The sequence below is a fragment of the Pteropus vampyrus genome, unplaced genomic scaffold (genome assembly GCF_000151845.1).
Source record: "Pteropus vampyrus isolate Shadow unplaced genomic scaffold, Pvam_2.0 Scaffold78, whole genome shotgun sequence".
Taxonomy (NCBI): domain Eukaryota; kingdom Metazoa; phylum Chordata; class Mammalia; order Chiroptera; family Pteropodidae; genus Pteropus; species Pteropus vampyrus.
The window spans coordinates 3,173,522-3,189,960 of NW_011888859.1; the positions used below are offsets into that span (position 1 = coordinate 3,173,522).

A 16,439-nucleotide genomic window follows, 5' to 3' on the forward strand; every position below is an offset into this window, starting at 1 on the left:
AAGACACAGGGAGAAGCTAGCCATCGGGAGGTCAAGGAGAGACGCCTTAGAAGAAGCCAACCCTGCCAACACCTTGATCTCAGACTTCCAGCCCCCAGAATTGTGAGAATGAGTGTTGTGTCAGCCACCAGTCCGCGGTTCTTTGTTATGGCAGTGCTAGCAAACTAATGCAAATATTAATGTAAAAACACCTATCAACCTGTTACCTGTGAGATGAAGCCCATGCTCCCCAGCCTGGCACTCTACCGCCTCAGCCCACCAGCCTGCGTTCTCTGCCACCCTCCGCCCCAGGGCTGGAGTCTCATCTACGCATGTCACAGAGGATGGTGATGCCTGTATACCGCAGCCCCTCTGCCAGCCAACGAACCCAAATGCCAATAGTATCAGCTGCTGAAGCCTCATAGCTGTCCCCTTCGCTAGAGAATAACCCTCAGTCGACAGCTGCCCTCCCGAGTACAGCGATAGGAGCCTGTCGCTCTGTGGTTACACCTGTATAACAGGCCAAGGCTAGATTTACCTGAGACGCCACCTTGCTGGCTTCCTCCTCTTTCTTCTCCCTCCCTCCCACAGTGTTCGTCTCCTCTGTGACATGCCCTCCCATCTGCTAAACCCCACCTCGCCTTCATCTCCTCTGTGACATGCCCTCCCATCTGCTAAACCCTACCTCGCCTTCCAGGCTCCAAGGTGCTCCCACGTCCATGGGAAGAGGCGCCTCCACCCACCCAGCCCATTCCCGTCTCCCCGTCGCTAGAGCCCAACATTTACCCCGTGCACCAAGCAGGTGGCAGAGCGCCAACAACCAATGATGAATTAAGACCTCTATGATGGTAAGTAACCCATTCTGAGAAATCCCCCAAATTTTAAAGATGTTACAACTCGTACTGAGCAATGCAAACAGAAGCAGCTGGGGTGTGGTTGATACATTCAGTTATAATTTAAGAAGTGATTTTAATTCCGGGCCCCTCCCTGCTCCACCCTCTGCATCCTGTGATTTATGCACCTCCCCCCCGCCCCGCATTAAGGTACACATGTAACCGTATTTCCAGTGATCTACACATAGCTAAGCGTTCATATTGATGACCTGAGATGACTACTGTTCCTTCCATTTGAAGATGGTCAATAAAATCACAGACAGTTACACGTAAATTGCAATCTCCATCTTATCAAAGGGCATGAAAATGTCATTGCTTTTTATTTACAGTTTAAGAAATAAACACTAAGGACTGATGGCATAAGAGAGGGGTCAGGGAGCGCAGTCCACCCAGGTGCAGGCAATGAAGGATATAGTGTTTGTAGAGAATTTAAATAATCAAACTCACTAAAAGTCGGTCTACTTTTTATTACCATCCAAGACCGACGATTCCAAACAATGTCTAAATGGTGGAGTGATGCTGCTGGCCACCATGTGCATTAGTCCCACTGTCCCCGGCCCTGCCTTGCTAAATCGCAGCTCAGGACTCAGCCCCATGCGTCTAAGGCTAGTGCTCAAACTGGACACACTTACATAAGCGTGTGTTTGAAAGGGGAGAGAAGGACCAGAAGGAACTTCCTGAAGCAGTGACAGCCACTAGCCCGACGTGGCTGCGAAGCCTCTGCCACGTGACAAGTCAGACAGAGGAAGTGAACTTCTGATTTCGCTTAAACCGTCGCACGTGGCTCGCGGCTGCCATAATGTTCCAGGGCAAATCTCAAATGTCTATTTTCATCTAAGTAGGGTTAGAGAAGAATCGTGTGCACACACACACACACACACAGAGTTCTGAAACCAATCTCCTAATCTTCAGCTTTCTTTCTGGAGACTAATCAGACATTTGACATGGTCCATGCGCTGACTCCAGACGGAGGCCCGCAACCGGTGGCGGAAACACAGCCGAGGCAGGTAGCAGAAATATGCACGATACCTGCACAAGGGGCGGCTTCCAGCGCAGGTTCTTCAAGGGAGCAGGAGTGAAGTTGAAAGAGCCCGTGGGGCGCTTCTTCAGCAGTAGCACAACGCCCGTGGGGTTCTCTCTCAGTTTTCTCACCAGATTCTTTAGCTGCCATCCCACCTTTAAAGGAAGAAAAGGAGGAGCGAGGGCGGGGACTCATGAGTAAGGAAAAATCAAACCTCTGAATGTATCTCAAGGAGCTCCGCTGTGAGCACAGAGGGACATGCACTTAAATGCAAATATGTCCATCTGAGCATTGCTTAACACTATGGAAAATTGGATATAAATGGCGAATTTTAAAAATTCAAGCAAAATGGCTTCGAGTTTAGTTCAGAGTTCTGGAGGGGAACAGCAAGTCTGAAGACGCGACGAGGAACTCACCACAGTCTGCTGATTGACCTGAATGACTTCGTCGCCAGCGTGGATCTTCTGAGATCTGTCTGCAGGAGACTGTTGGAAACAAATGCAGACCTGTCTTACTTTTCTAACCTGCTATTTCTTTCTGCTTCGATTTCTTTTTCTTTCTTTCTTCTGTAGACAGTGAGCAATGGAAACATAATTTTCTCAAGAAATATTACAAAGTATGCATGAGTTCCCTGAGATTACATAGTGTGTAAAACCTGACATAGGAATGCTTGTGTTATTCAGGTGTTCTTTATTATTACAGATAATCCGTCAGAAGAGCCAGGTTCATCTCACCTATCAGGGTGAGTAGGACATATTGTTGACATCATGAGCTGATAAAAGCCATTGTTTCACCGAAAAAATACATCATATACATATACTTATACATATATATACATATATCCTTATCAAAATTAATCTTGTAAAAGCTGACCAACTTGTTTAACACGTAAGGACCATTTCTGTAACTCTGTCATCCCATTTCCTTTTAAGCAATGATTGAACTAAATCTAATTTTTACTCAGCCTTGTTTTACATGTTATCACGATGCTACTAAAATAGAAAGAGGGTGAGAATAGAAATTGTATTTCTTCAGAGAAAATAAAATTTTTTCCATTATAGCTTAAATTCAAAATAAATTCGTTTTCGGCATCAAAACAAACTTCCAGACTTTATATTTTCCCAAATAATACTTTGCTACAAATCTGCAAATGGACGTAGATATAGATATATTCACATATGTGTGTATATTTACATATATTAATGGACTATAGTTGTCCAATATTTTGCCCATAGTATCCTTGTTCATTTAATCAAACTAGAACTCTTTAAGATTAAGATACCACATATTAGCAAAAAAAGAAGGAAAGGCTAAACCTTTGATTACAAATTATAACGAAATGTTATTTAGTAACTTGACACTGGCTGAATCTTCAATTTACAGCTATCCTTAAAAAAATAGCACCTCTGAACATGGTGCGGGGTTAGCAACTAGACAGATACATTTGCTGAATTTTCTCACTCAACTGCTGTGATAGGCTCAACAAGAAGTGAGCAAGCCGCATTAAATTGTAGAAACACTCCCACTGATTTATCTGGATCTAACGCAAAGCACAGGTGTGACTGCTATTTTTTAAAAACATTTAACCTGCCTCCATAACAACCAGCGGTGCCTCCTCCTCTGAGACACGAGCGTCGTGGATACCACAGGGAGATGGCCTAACTCAAATCTCTCTCTTGAGGCACTTAAAAAAAAAAAAATGAATGTCTCAGTGTTCCTTTTTGCTCCTGTGTGTTCGATGATTAACCTAGAGTTGCAGACTGATTTTTCCAGTTAACCTTCCTGGGCTAAATGAGGACTTATTTAAGGTAAACTTCATATTATAAAAGATGGCCCTGAGGCCAGGATGTCCCTGTCTGCAAGTGTGTAATCTTAAAAAACGAGTCCCAGTGTCCTGAATTGACTTCCTATCCTAAGGATCCTCATGCATTTATTTCTCAAATGTCCTACCAAGTGATTAAGATTTGTGCTTGGCAGAACACTGGTAAAGGGAGAGCTGTCCTTATGGCAGTAGCTCTGTCCTATCTTCACCATGAGCCAGACTACAGAAAAATGATGCTTGCTCTGGTTTGTTGTGGAAGGTGATGACCTGGAAAAGAATGTTTCCATTCTTCAGAGGCTAATCTAATGCCCACCTCATCTCAGGAGTGGGGAATAGGAGTACAGATGGGAACCTGTCAAGACTCCTGTCAAGGTCTTGAACAACATCAAAAAGGAAGCCAGACAGAGAATCATGAGAGACTACTCGGTTTGACCTTGGAATGATCATGGCTTCTCAGATAACCTCCAAAACAAACAAACAAAAAAAAAAAAACAAAAAAAACAAAAAAAAATGGGCAGGGACTGAAATGGCCTCTGGCATTGCTTCAGCCTAGAGTCCAAGATAGAGAGATATGGAGAAATTGACTTAGCAATGCAATGGGTGATTTCCATCCACTGGGCTTCCATTAAGATATTCTAACTCTGAAATCATAGCGACCTTCAGTGATAGCGGGAGCTGGCATTTTCTACTTCCATTTAAGTGTAAAATATCCAGCCTGAAGTGTAAAATATCCAGATTAAACCTACAAGAAGTAGGCTCTTACCTAACTTCCCACCCTCATCTACAAGACTTAACAAGTGTTCAGCACAATCCAGGTGCTCGGTGAACACAGCTGAATAACTGAAGGACTGAATGACATTTTCAGATGGATGGCCAGAAGTAATAAGACAAATTTTCCCTTTTTTGAATTTAAACTGGATGGAAACCACCTCTCTCTGAGACAACATGTACGATCCTTTATGGGGGTGCTAGGATCAACTACATTCAGGTAAACCCTGAATTTCTCACCCAGCCTTTTGAGTCTGGTAGGAATTCTAGAAAATATATCATTACATTTGACATATCATTTGATTCAAAGAAGCTTGTTTAGTCTCATTCAACTCTCATCTTTAAAATAAAAGGGGGGTGCGTTTTGAAGAAGAGAAATCTGTGTACCTTTTGAAAGCAATATTACAGCGTTCTACACAGTTACCCAAGATTGAAATTGATTCCAGAAGACCAAGGAGAGTCTGGTTGTTAATGCCAAAGGGCTAGGTGCAAAACTTGAACTCTAAACACTGAAACAGTATTCACCATTCCTCTTAATCCATCCAAGTCCAACATAATGCACCGAGTAGCGCGTGTGTATGTTCCTGTCATGGTTTGGCTGAAATATACTCAGTCTATGACAAGAATAAGGGATGAACCGCGTAACGTGTTGTGCATTTTTTCTTTTCCACATCCCCAGCCTAAAAGCAGAACTTCCTGTGCTGTTATTGCCTATTAGGTAAGGTGATATAAAAATTCCTAGTAGTTTTCAGTGTATTCTCATTGTAGTTCAATGAAGAATGACTAAAGACACTACCATCTTTTCCTCGTTCGTCTGCCAGAACCACACAATTTGTTTATAATTCACTGACTGCCTTAAGCAATGTCATTTTTCTCTTACTATAAAAATCAAGCGAGTGTCACAAATCCTCACCAAAGATCATACTCTTTTATTTTATCAAAAGACCTGGCAGTTGAAGTTCAAAATTCAATGTGTATTTCCACCCAACAAATTAGGAAAAGGTACCAAATTTCTTCTATTTTAAGGAATTACTTCCTCTTGTCAGAGTTGATTAAATAGTAGATTAATTCCACAGACATGTGCTTCTTTTACACAGATTCTGGAAGCTATTCAAACATTTTAAACTTCATATCAACGTCGTTTAAAAGCTAGCCATATTGCACGTTGCAAAAAGAAAGCATTCAATTAGCTCTACTTTTCCCAAATTCAAAATGTTTGAGGGCCTAAAGAAACACCTTTCATGTAGCAGAATTTCTGAAAGAAAGATAACAGTGTGCAAAGTCTCTCACAGTAGAAACAGTTCTGTTTTTTCCATTCAAAGGATTAGGGCAAAAACAAAACAAAACAAAACAAAAAACAACTAAACTTCAATATCATGCCAAATATGAAATACAACTCCTTAAAAAAAAACCTACATCATGCAAAAATCTCAAGAGTTTCTTTCTAGTGACACGTATAAATTCCATTAAACAATCAACAATAACAACAACAACAACAACGATATTTTACACATATGGCTAACATTCCCAGTTCTTATAAGAGTGATTCTCAGCAACAAACAGATCGTTGTTTTTGCATTTCTGGGTTAACACTTCCAGGGTGCAAAAGGAATAATTAACACAAGGATGGGAGTAAAAACTGGGCAAGGTGTGTGAATGAGAGCTAAAAAAGGACAATTTGAATAATAAATTGACAACAGCTGGTGATAAGCAGCGAGCTAGCAACAGAAATAAACAAAACAGGCGCCCACGCTCTCACCGTGGATAACAAAACAGCATGCATATATTTAAATGAAAAGCGTGGGGACTCTGTGTCGAATTTGTTTAAACATCCAATACCTTTTACCTTTCACAAACAGGCACTTACATTCTCTGTGGTTCCAGTAATCACGTGCAATCCATCATAGGTCGATTTGATGTACATGCCCTAGAGCAAGTCACAAATATATTAATTCTTTACGCCGACGTTTAGAAATACAGCCGCAAATGAGACTTGAACTTATAAAACATTAAAGGCGGCCCCTGCCGAACAATACTAATTCTAAGCCTCCTGAAACATTGTGAAACAAGATCCAAGGAATGGTGAAGGAGAACTAAAGAAACCGAAATGCCAGTAAAAGAAATCAGAAACGACATCTCTTTGATGTCGTCATTTGCGTGCCAGGCACGCCAAATTTTGCCATAACTCTGGGGATTTGGGAGGAATCTTCTCAGCCCTGCAGAGAATGAAGGAGGCCTTTCAAACAAGGACTGTTCTCTCCTGACCATCTCTTTATCTAGTGACACAATATATTCAGTTAAATTTGGTATCAGCAGTCATTGCGGGGTGTCTTATTCCAGCCACTAACAACCCAGATCTGTAAGAGCTGTATGAGCAAAGACTGTTAAATAACACGACATAGGGAATAACTTAGAAATAGGCACCCTTCTGGGTTAAGGGAGGCGTAAGATAAATATGTGCCTTCCTAAAAGGCTTAGTAAGCAAACTCAGAAGTGAACTCCTACCATCAAGGAAACATTTCTGCAGTTTGGCACATCATGTATAAAAAATGTTTATTAAACTTTTATAAGATGAGGAAATACAGCAAAAAGCAGATTGGGCAGAGACTAGCTGCTCACCCTGGTATCAATGTTGCAATAATGCGAATTCTCCTAAGAAATTATTTTGACCCTGACCTTGCCCTGATCAGCCATCTACACCACTCAACAATGAGAGTCTCTTGAAATTCTGGCCCCTTCAAGGTTCTCCCCATTCCTCTCCTATCCGGTCACTGTCACTCGCAGAGTGATCAGCTTCTCCCTGAATGCGGCGATCCTCTTCCCAGAGCCTTTGCTTGTACCATCTGAAGTGGCAACTCTAGTTCTGCCACTTGGGCCGTTTCTCTGCTTCTATGTGACTAGAAACTTTCTCTGTCTAATAATTTATTATCATCTATCGTTTACTCTGAAGCCGAGCACCCTCTGTATGGATACGTCTACTTACTATGAATGCAGGCTGGTCGACATTTGGTTGCTTTTTTTTCCCCTGTCTGAGAGCAGAGACTATCGTGCTATCTCCCCCATAGCTACCTATACGCTAGGCACTCCCCATCATCCTCATCATCAATAGTAGCTACAGTAGCTGCAGCCACCAATTACTGCACGTGTCCTCTGCATACAGCATCTGGCATTCAGTGTCTAGCATCTAAATTAATACTTTCAACCCTGAGAACAGTTATTATTATTATACATTTTTGCCAGATGAAGAAATTGACACATAAAGAGGTTAAGTTACTTGAGGGCTGGGATTTAAACCTGGACTCAAAGTCTCTAAGTTTATCAAGGGGTCTCACAATTTCTTCACTTAAATTTCAGCAACTTTCACTGGCTGCATGCTAGAGACTGGGAGAGCTAGGTATCTAAGTAACTAGGTATCTACCTGTATGCATTCTCAGGGTATGTTATTGTAGAGCTCATACATTACTGATGAACCATTTCTGAACGTTTTTTAAGAATCATTTCTTCCAAACAGCCTCTTCTCACATTCATCCTAAGTGCTAATACAGACTCTCAGAGCAGATGTTGTTATGTACCCAGAGATCATCTTTCCTTTGTGTAAATGTTTTGTATTTCCTTGCATTGCTAAGTCCTAAAAATAAAACTATTAAGACAATTCCTTCAAGATATGAGTGTACAGTTTAAAAATTGTTGTTTATTTTTATACTTTGAAGACATAAAATATGTCAACAGTTCAAGATGACAAATTCCTAAGTACATGATGGGAGACAGTCTAATTTTAATCTTATTCAGAATTACAGTGAAGGCAATAAGGAATTATAAAAAAAAGATTTTAATAAACGACGAAGTGTTATTATTTAAAAACAAGTGTCGTGAGAATTCTTACCAGGCCTTCCCCAGGTTTAATGTTTGGTAAGTGAACTTCCTCCAGACATGCACACTGGCTCATAACAGGATCCGTGGTAGAGCGAATTGTTTTGTCACAGATGCCATTTAAAACCTTGACCTAGAGTTGGAGAGTCACAAAGTCAGGAAAGGTTCAATCATTAACTAAGTTTATCTCAAACTAGATGTTAAAGAAATGCACTTCACCTATAATCTTTAGCTCTGGTCAGAAATCATTTTGATAATACTGCTTAATTAACGCATGGCATTTGGACTCTGTATTTGCAATTGTGGGAATGATGCCACTATTTACGTTTTGTTTAAAAAGTGCAGCTTTTACATTATTTCGTTTATGACCACTGAAGAGCACAGACCAGGCAGAAATCCCCTTTCGGCAGTTAAGAGAATCATCGATTCACAGCCATTTGTATTTTTTTTTCAGTGATCATTCATATTCTTTGCCTATCAAATATTGACCAGGTTTCAAAAAATGTGTCTTTTTTTTTTTTGCCTGCACCTGTTTTTATTAATAGATTTTACTTTTTAAAGTAGTTTTAAGTTTATAGAAACCTTTCTGTTTATTGAGCAAAAAGTGCAGAGTTCTTATATACTTCTTTCCTACCGAAACACAGTTCTCAATAGTTATCAGATTATAATACAGTTAATAGTAACTCGATGTTATAAACATCTTGCATTAGTGTGGTATATTTGTCACAACTGATAAACAATATTGAGAGATTATTATGTTTACATTAGGGATCTCTTTTGTGGTGTACAGTTCTATGGGTTTTGACAAATGCATCACGTCGTGTATCCACCATTACAATATCATACAGAATAATTTCGCTCCTTAAAATCCCATGCTCCATTCATTCATCTGTCTCCTCCTCCCCCACCGCGAATCCCGGCAATCGTTGGTATTTTTCAGTCTCTATGGCTTTGCCTTTTTCAGAATGTCATATAGTTAGAATTACGTTGCACGTAGCCTTTTCAGATTGGCTTCTTTCACTTAGTAATGTGCATTTTAGTTTCTGCCATACTTTTTCATGGCTTGATACCTCATTTCTTTTTAATATTGAATAACATGCCATTGTCTGGATGTACAACAGTTTATTTATCCACCTACCTACTCCTGGACATTTTGGTTGCTCCCAAGTTTTGGCAGCTATGAATAAAGCTGCTGTAAAGTCCTGTGCAAAGTTTTGTGGATATAAGTTTTCAATTCATTTAGGTAAATACCTAGGAGTACAATTGCTGAGTCGTAGTTTTGTAAGAATGTTTAGTTTTGTAAGAAACCACCACACTCTCTTCCAAAGTGTCTATACCATTTTGCATTCCAACCAGGAACAAATAAGAGGTCCTACTGCTCCATATCCTTCAACAGCACTTGGTGTTGTCATGTTTTTAGTTATTCTAATAGGTGTACGTAGCATCCCGTTGTTTTAATCTACAGTTTCCTAATGAAACACAAGGTTGAATATCTTTTCATATACTTATTTGCCAGTTGTATACTTTGTTTGGTGAGGTGTCTGTTCAGATCTTCTGCCCACTTTTTAACCGGGTTGTTGTGGTTTTATTATTGAGTTTTAAGGGTTCTTTGTACATTTTGTTTACAAGTCCTCTATCTGATAAGTGTTTTGGTTTGTGCTTATCTTTTCCTTCTAACGGTGCACGGAGCAGTTTTTCATTCTAATGAAGTCTACTTTATCCATTTTTCTTTTATGGCTCGTGCTTGTAGTCCTGTATCTATAAAAACTCGTTGCCAAACCTAAGATCGCTTAGAGTGTCTCCTGTTTTCTTCTAAGAGTTTTATAGTTTTGTGTTTTAAATTTAGGTCAACGGACATGTTAGTGACGGGGACGCTCATGGTCTCTGAACGCCAAACATCGACAAAGTAAACGTTTAGAGACAATGCGAAGATCTGCATTAAGCGGTCTCCATGTAGAAATCACAGTGGTGACGCATGGTACTTCCCCCAATCGGATTCATCTAACCTTTCAAAATTAAACAACCAAAGAAATCAGGAAATTCCAAAGAGTGACTTTTTTTTGAAGGGGGAGAATCCAAGAAGTGACACTTTTCACATTCCTCCAATTTGTTTAGCCTCTCTATTTATGGAACATATATTTATAGCAATTTCATTGCTAAATTCCTCAACATCAGTAGGAGGAAGGCCTTATCAAAAGAGCACAGGCTGGCTTATGTCAAAAGGAGGAAGTGATGCCGAATAGTTACAAAATGCTCTTTAAACAGGCACAGTACATCCCCCCTCCATCACAGAGTTTTTGCCAAGAATTTTTTTTTCATTATTCAAAATGGTCCTAAAGTGAAATCTGCAGATCAGTTTAGCCCTGATTAACAGGCTAGCTATCAACTTAAGTATAACTGCACCCTGATAAAACGTTCGGAGTAAAAAAACAAAAAAAAAGCAAAAGAGAGACCCCTATATATCCAATTTCAACACAGGTTTTCACAGTAGTTGGCCTTGTTGTTAAATAACTTTTATTCTTCCTTTTCCATTTAAATGAATAGTCCCACATCCTAAAAGCCAATATTTCAAAGTATATCCCGAAGTAATTAACCACAGTGCATTTACTTTAATTAATGTGATTGCCGCTGTTTTTCGTAAAGGAAGTTTACAGTAACTCTTAGAATGTATACTTACTACAGTTAGAACTTTATCTTCCATTTCTGCTACAAGGCAATCCTAAAGAAGGAAAGACAAAAAAAAAGGAAAACTAAATGTAAGAGCTAAAAACTTTCAGAAACTGTCGGCTTAGCTGTCTAGATATTTCCTGGAACCCAAGATGGTGCCTGACACATCCCCCCAACCCCACAGCCGGAGCAGTCCTGGTGAAAGAGAGACCTGGGTGGAGAGAGAGGGCAGAGCGGGCATGGAGCTGCCACCTGACTCCTCTCAAGGCTTCACTCGATCCTCACCCAAAGAGTTTATCCCAGAAACCCATCCGATCGATGATTTAATCTATAAACCTACAAAAATCATCGAGCTGAAATCCACCTGCTGTCCTGACAGTACAGAGAGCAGAACACCAGAAGTCAAAGCTCAGTAAACCTGACAATGGCTCCCAAACGTGGCCGCAGACTCAGCTAGCACTGGGCCCACAAGCCAGGCGTCTTCGGCTCTGGGCCCGCCTATAAGAATAGCTTTGAAATAAGGGCCTGAATAAGCTCAGCCGCAAAAGTTTATTTTAAGCACCGCTGAGATTAAATCAGATATTTCAGTCCTTAATAGACAAAAAAAGTTCCACAAAACATTCATTTAACACACTGCCAAAAAAGTGGTCTTGAGGTATGCTATTATGACATTAAATAAAGGGCTGGAATGCAAAGCGTTATTTACTCAGCTTAAGAACAAAAGACTCGGAACTGTATGAACCTGGTTAGCTGATTATAGGAATCACTATTGTCCTGTCTAGAAGTGGCCAGAGTGAAACTGCCAGTTTGAAATTCTCACGGTTAAACTTCTAGAACTTGCCTGCAGCAGAGAATTTGAATCTCTACATGGCAGAGTGTATGCATAAGAAAAAGGGAGACCAACTATACGGTCTTCGAGTTTATTCAGCACCATTAAGTATAATTCCTAACTGGAACATACTAGGGAAAATGCTAATTATTTTATGTACATGAAAGGTATTAGTCAATTCTGTTGGAATTGTCAGAAAGAATTTCACTTCGATCAGAAAGTCTTTTTAGGTTATCGGGGAGGTGGGAGTGGAAATAGCAACCAATTTCTACCCTATGTGATTTTGTAATCAGATTTTCAGGGTCTTCTTAAAATTTTTAAAAAATTGTCTCTACTACGTAAAAATGTGACAAATAGTTATAATTTCTCAGAGCTTCCAAAATTGACACTGACTCTCAGGAAAAAAGCAGCTGAGAGAGAAAATGTTTTAAAGAAAAAAATTTAGAAATGTATTTTTACATGCGTGAGTCTGATACAAATCCGAAGTACGGGATCAACTTTTATAAAATATGAGTCATTACAGCTCAAAAACATGCTCTTCTTTCTCCAACTTGGGCATGGCACGAAACCATCAACTACCATGATGGCTCCTACCTTATTAACACCATCTGAAGGACAGAATTATTAAATAAATGTTGACTTTAGAAAAACAGAACACTTAAGTGGTCCTATGCTAGAAATAAAACTAATTTGTGTTTATGATCTTTCGCTACGAATCCCCAAATCACTGTTGTCACTGTGAGAACCACCCACACGCAGAGAGCTCCTCTCCACACCCCGAGGCCCAAGGTTCCAGGTGGATGTCCGAACTCCTGATCCCTGATACTTGATTCTTTGATGGATCCAAGAGGCCACCAAGAAAACGGGTTCCTCGTTGTGGTGATGGAGCCACTGGGTGAGAGAAACACCTGCCTCCCTGAAATGTTCACATCGGTGTGTGAAAGGGCTCACTTTTTAACTTTCACCACCTTGAACGGGGGTCCCCACACCCAGTCCTCCTGAGAGGAAGCAGCTGCAGGCGTGACTTCATGCTGTCTGGCATGAAAGCCACGGAATGGAAAAAAAGGAGTATTGCAAGCAAGTCACACGCTCATGAGCCCGACGGTGGGGCTGAGCTTTGTCACATTCCTTGGATCAGCAGACTCGGGCCAGCCTACCTGGCAGCTATCAGGCAAGGTTTTTATATTTCTTATTATAGGCTACTATTTCTTAAGTGGGCACAGGGCTTTATATATTTTATATCTCATTTAATCCTCTTAATATTATTTTTAAGTTTATATTATTTCCTTATTTTTAATTTTACATGAATGCATACATGTGGTGATATCCAGGCTTTCTGTAAATGAAAAAATTTAAGGAATGCAATTAGCATTAATATGATGGCTAAGTGGGGGGCCAGAGGAGGGAGGGAGCAATTGGGGGGGTCATTTTATGAACTATATAGATGTCTAACCAATATACTGTATATTTGAAACTAATTTAAATAAATACATTTTTAAAAACTTATTTTTTTGCCTTGGCTCCCCTACACTTCTCTCCCTGCTAAGATAAACTCAATTTTTCTTCCAAATTGCCTACTATACTTATATATTCCTTTCTGTATAGTTTTTTTTTTTTTTGGATGTATGTGTATTTTACAAATATATATTTTTTAAAAAATTTTTTTGGTCATTTGTCTTCATATTACAGTTTTTCTTCCTCTTTTCTTTCTCAACAACAACTTATAGAAATCTCACCAAATCATCTGGTAAGGTAAGTGTTAGTATTTCCATTTTACAGATAAGAAAAATTGAGGCTCATAAGTGACTCGTCCAAGGTCCCGGGCCTAATTAATGGTAGAGGTAGGATTTGAACCTATGACTGTCTACCTCTGAAGCACAGGCTCAATAAACTCCAAAGGGAAAACCAAAAAGAAACAAAAAAAGAAACAATATCCATTGTATCCCTTAAATCTGGGTTAAGTTTCTCCTAAGAGACAAATTCTCATCAGCTTATTTGTCAAAGCATTATATCATTCATTTAAACAGACACCTAAAAATCACCACTAACCACGTACCAGGCTTTGTGAGGCCTCAATAAGCAGAGGCAAGCGTGAAGAGGGGGCACAGTGGACGCCTTTCTCCTGACATGACTGGATCCAGATCTCACCGTCCCAGCGGAGATGTTTTATCATCATTCATAACAATCAACACCTCTCTGAATACCAGGAAAACGCCACCTGAGACAATGCTGTAAGCCATTCCGCCCAGACAAACACTGAGTCACAGCGATCAGGTCACTCAGATCTCCCCTTCTCAGTGGGTTACTCCAGCCACAGATCTAAAACCGGCTTCCACTCTCAAGGCTTCCTGTACCTTCTCTCCTTAACACGTCTCTGACTTTCACTTGACATACATTTTGCTTATCTATCTTTTCATTTTCTCTCTCCCCCAAGTTCCATGAAGTCAGGGATTTTTTTTCAGCTGCTATTTACTGGTATCCTCACTGCCTAGAATAGTGGCAGACACATACGAAGTGCTAAATAAATATTTTTGTAAGGAACACTCCAGATACCTACGAAGCCAACATCGACCTGCTTCGGCAAAGCACCTTGTGAAGACAAATACTACCACCGCTGCCTTCGACTTCATCACTTTCTCCTCCTCCCCCTACACTACACACAGCAGGGGCAGCCTGAATCAGTCACATGGTCAAGGACCCTTGAAATAAAACAGAAGCACCTATGAGCAAAACTTTCCCATCTGCTAATTACAACGTGTAACTCTAACTCTTATACTGTCATTTTAACTGATCCCAAGTAAATTTTTGTAAAAAATCAAAATAGGAGGCAGAATATAGTGGGAAGAGGGATGCAGAGAAGAAAAAGAAAACTCAAGGTCTCGGAAAAAATAAATGCCTTCCACCACAAGTGCCAGGGTGTGGTGGCTGTAGAATTAACGTGTCAGGATTGGTATCAGACTCTTTTAGATCAAAATTACTTCACACATCATAAAAAAAGAGCGGAAACTCAGAGCCACTTTAGTTGCTCTGAGCTCCTTTCTAAGAACTCGGCCTCAAAAGTGTGGGAAGTCACATGCGCCTGAAGTTCAACAGCTGCTCCTCAGTACTGGACCGGAGCAGCTGCCACATGCAAAGCCAAACTTCACTCCGCGTGTTCCAGGCACAAGCAGAAATCACACGGCTTTTCAGAACTGTATCTATAATACGGCAGAGTCAGGATTGAGGAAAAGACTTTCTTTACTTTTTGCCAAATCAGCAGTGGAAACAAATATTGGGATCACAGAATTTTAGAACCAAGCAGACATGACGTTTCATAGCCTCAGTTCCATTCAAAAATATTTCACAAGTGTTTCCTAGGTGCCAGGTAATATGTTAAGTGATCTTAAGAGCTGAGGGTCTTATAAGAAATTTTTTTAAAGTTCAGGTCACAGAAACTAGCTACGTTACAGACTGATATCAGTCTTCCTGGCCCTTACTAAGATACTTGGGTCTGGCCAATGAGCTGTGAATGAAATTGACAGGTGTCATTTCCAAACCAGAACCTTTGTCAATGTGAAAACCTCCAAGCTTCTTTGTGCCTCTGACATGGGGGCGGGCCATGAGATACTGATTTTTCTGTCAGCCTCTGTCCTAAACAAACATTCTAGTGAAATTTAGTTACTCCAGAATTTCTATTTTAAAAATTAAGTGTGCTAATATTTTAGAGAAAATAACAGGACACGTAGCTCAATTCTTTTAAAACGAAAGAAGATAATCTTTGAGGTGACGGCCATTGGTCATTTTTCAGAAGCCAACTGCATCATGCAGCTAATTTAAAGCCTTTCTTCCCCTCCCCAATTCTGATGTGAGGGAAAAATGGAGAGAAAAGAGGGCGCTTCCTACCTGCATGTAAATCCTCTGAAGAAGAGGAAAGAGGGAAAAGGGAGGAAAAAAACGTTTAGGAAGAGACAACGACGCACGCACCTTCTGGACTGTAGTGGTCAGGTCCAAGCAAAGTTGGATGATTTTGTTCTTTGTTACTGAGAAATCGGTGATCCCTGTAAATGGAGCCCTAGAAAGCAACAAAATTCTCTCTTTAAAAAAGTGAAACGTGTGAGGGGCAGGGGAGGGGCAGCCACCAGGATCCCACACTGTATGCTGACAAGCATAGCTACACGACAGGATCAGTTAAAGTATTTGTTATATAACCGTTTCCTCTAAAAAAAACACACAAAACAGAAATCTGAATGAGACAGAGAAGTGCTAGATAAAAAAAATCAAAATCAAAATGTCAAATAAATGAGCCAAGAGACTTAACAAGCCTTCAGAAGCCAACTGACGACCGTCATAAAACCAAATAATCATTAATGTTTAACCTCAGTAAAAACTCCACTTCAGCACAGTTTCGCTCTTCTCTCAGATGAGGTTAATGTGCTCCTGCTAGTCACTTCTCGATAATTTCCAAAGAGACCCTAACATTTACCAAAGATCCAGAGTTCCTGGAGAGGCCCCGTGGAAGAGACAAGACAGGGACAATGGTTCATTTTCCTAAGACAAAGTACAGGCCCGTGTGCATCTCAGGCCCCCTCCCTTGACAGGACAAAGGAACAC

General features: G+C 40.3%; 1 protein-coding gene across 2 annotated transcripts in view; it reads right to left on the reverse strand.

Annotated features, from left to right (window-relative positions):
- The window catches only part of CNKSR3 (CNKSR family member 3), an 80,824-nt gene that overhangs the window by 10,179 nt on the left and 54,206 nt on the right, over positions 1-16,439 (reverse strand). Inside the window, exons 4-9 of one of the 2 annotated variants that reach the window (XM_011362714.2) lie at positions 15,813-15,900; positions 11,031-11,072; positions 8,367-8,486; positions 6,351-6,410; positions 2,310-2,378; positions 1,902-2,048 (exon numbers count right to left, since the gene is read on the reverse strand). In XM_011362714.2, the coding sequence (XP_011361016.1) occupies positions 1,902-2,048; positions 2,310-2,378; positions 6,351-6,410; positions 8,367-8,486; positions 11,031-11,072; positions 15,813-15,900 (526 nt within the window). The remainder of the gene's footprint in view (positions 1-1,901; positions 2,049-2,309; positions 2,379-6,350; positions 6,411-8,366; positions 8,487-11,030; positions 11,073-15,812; positions 15,901-16,439) is intronic. The other variant, XM_023532156.1, reaches the window with a different exon arrangement.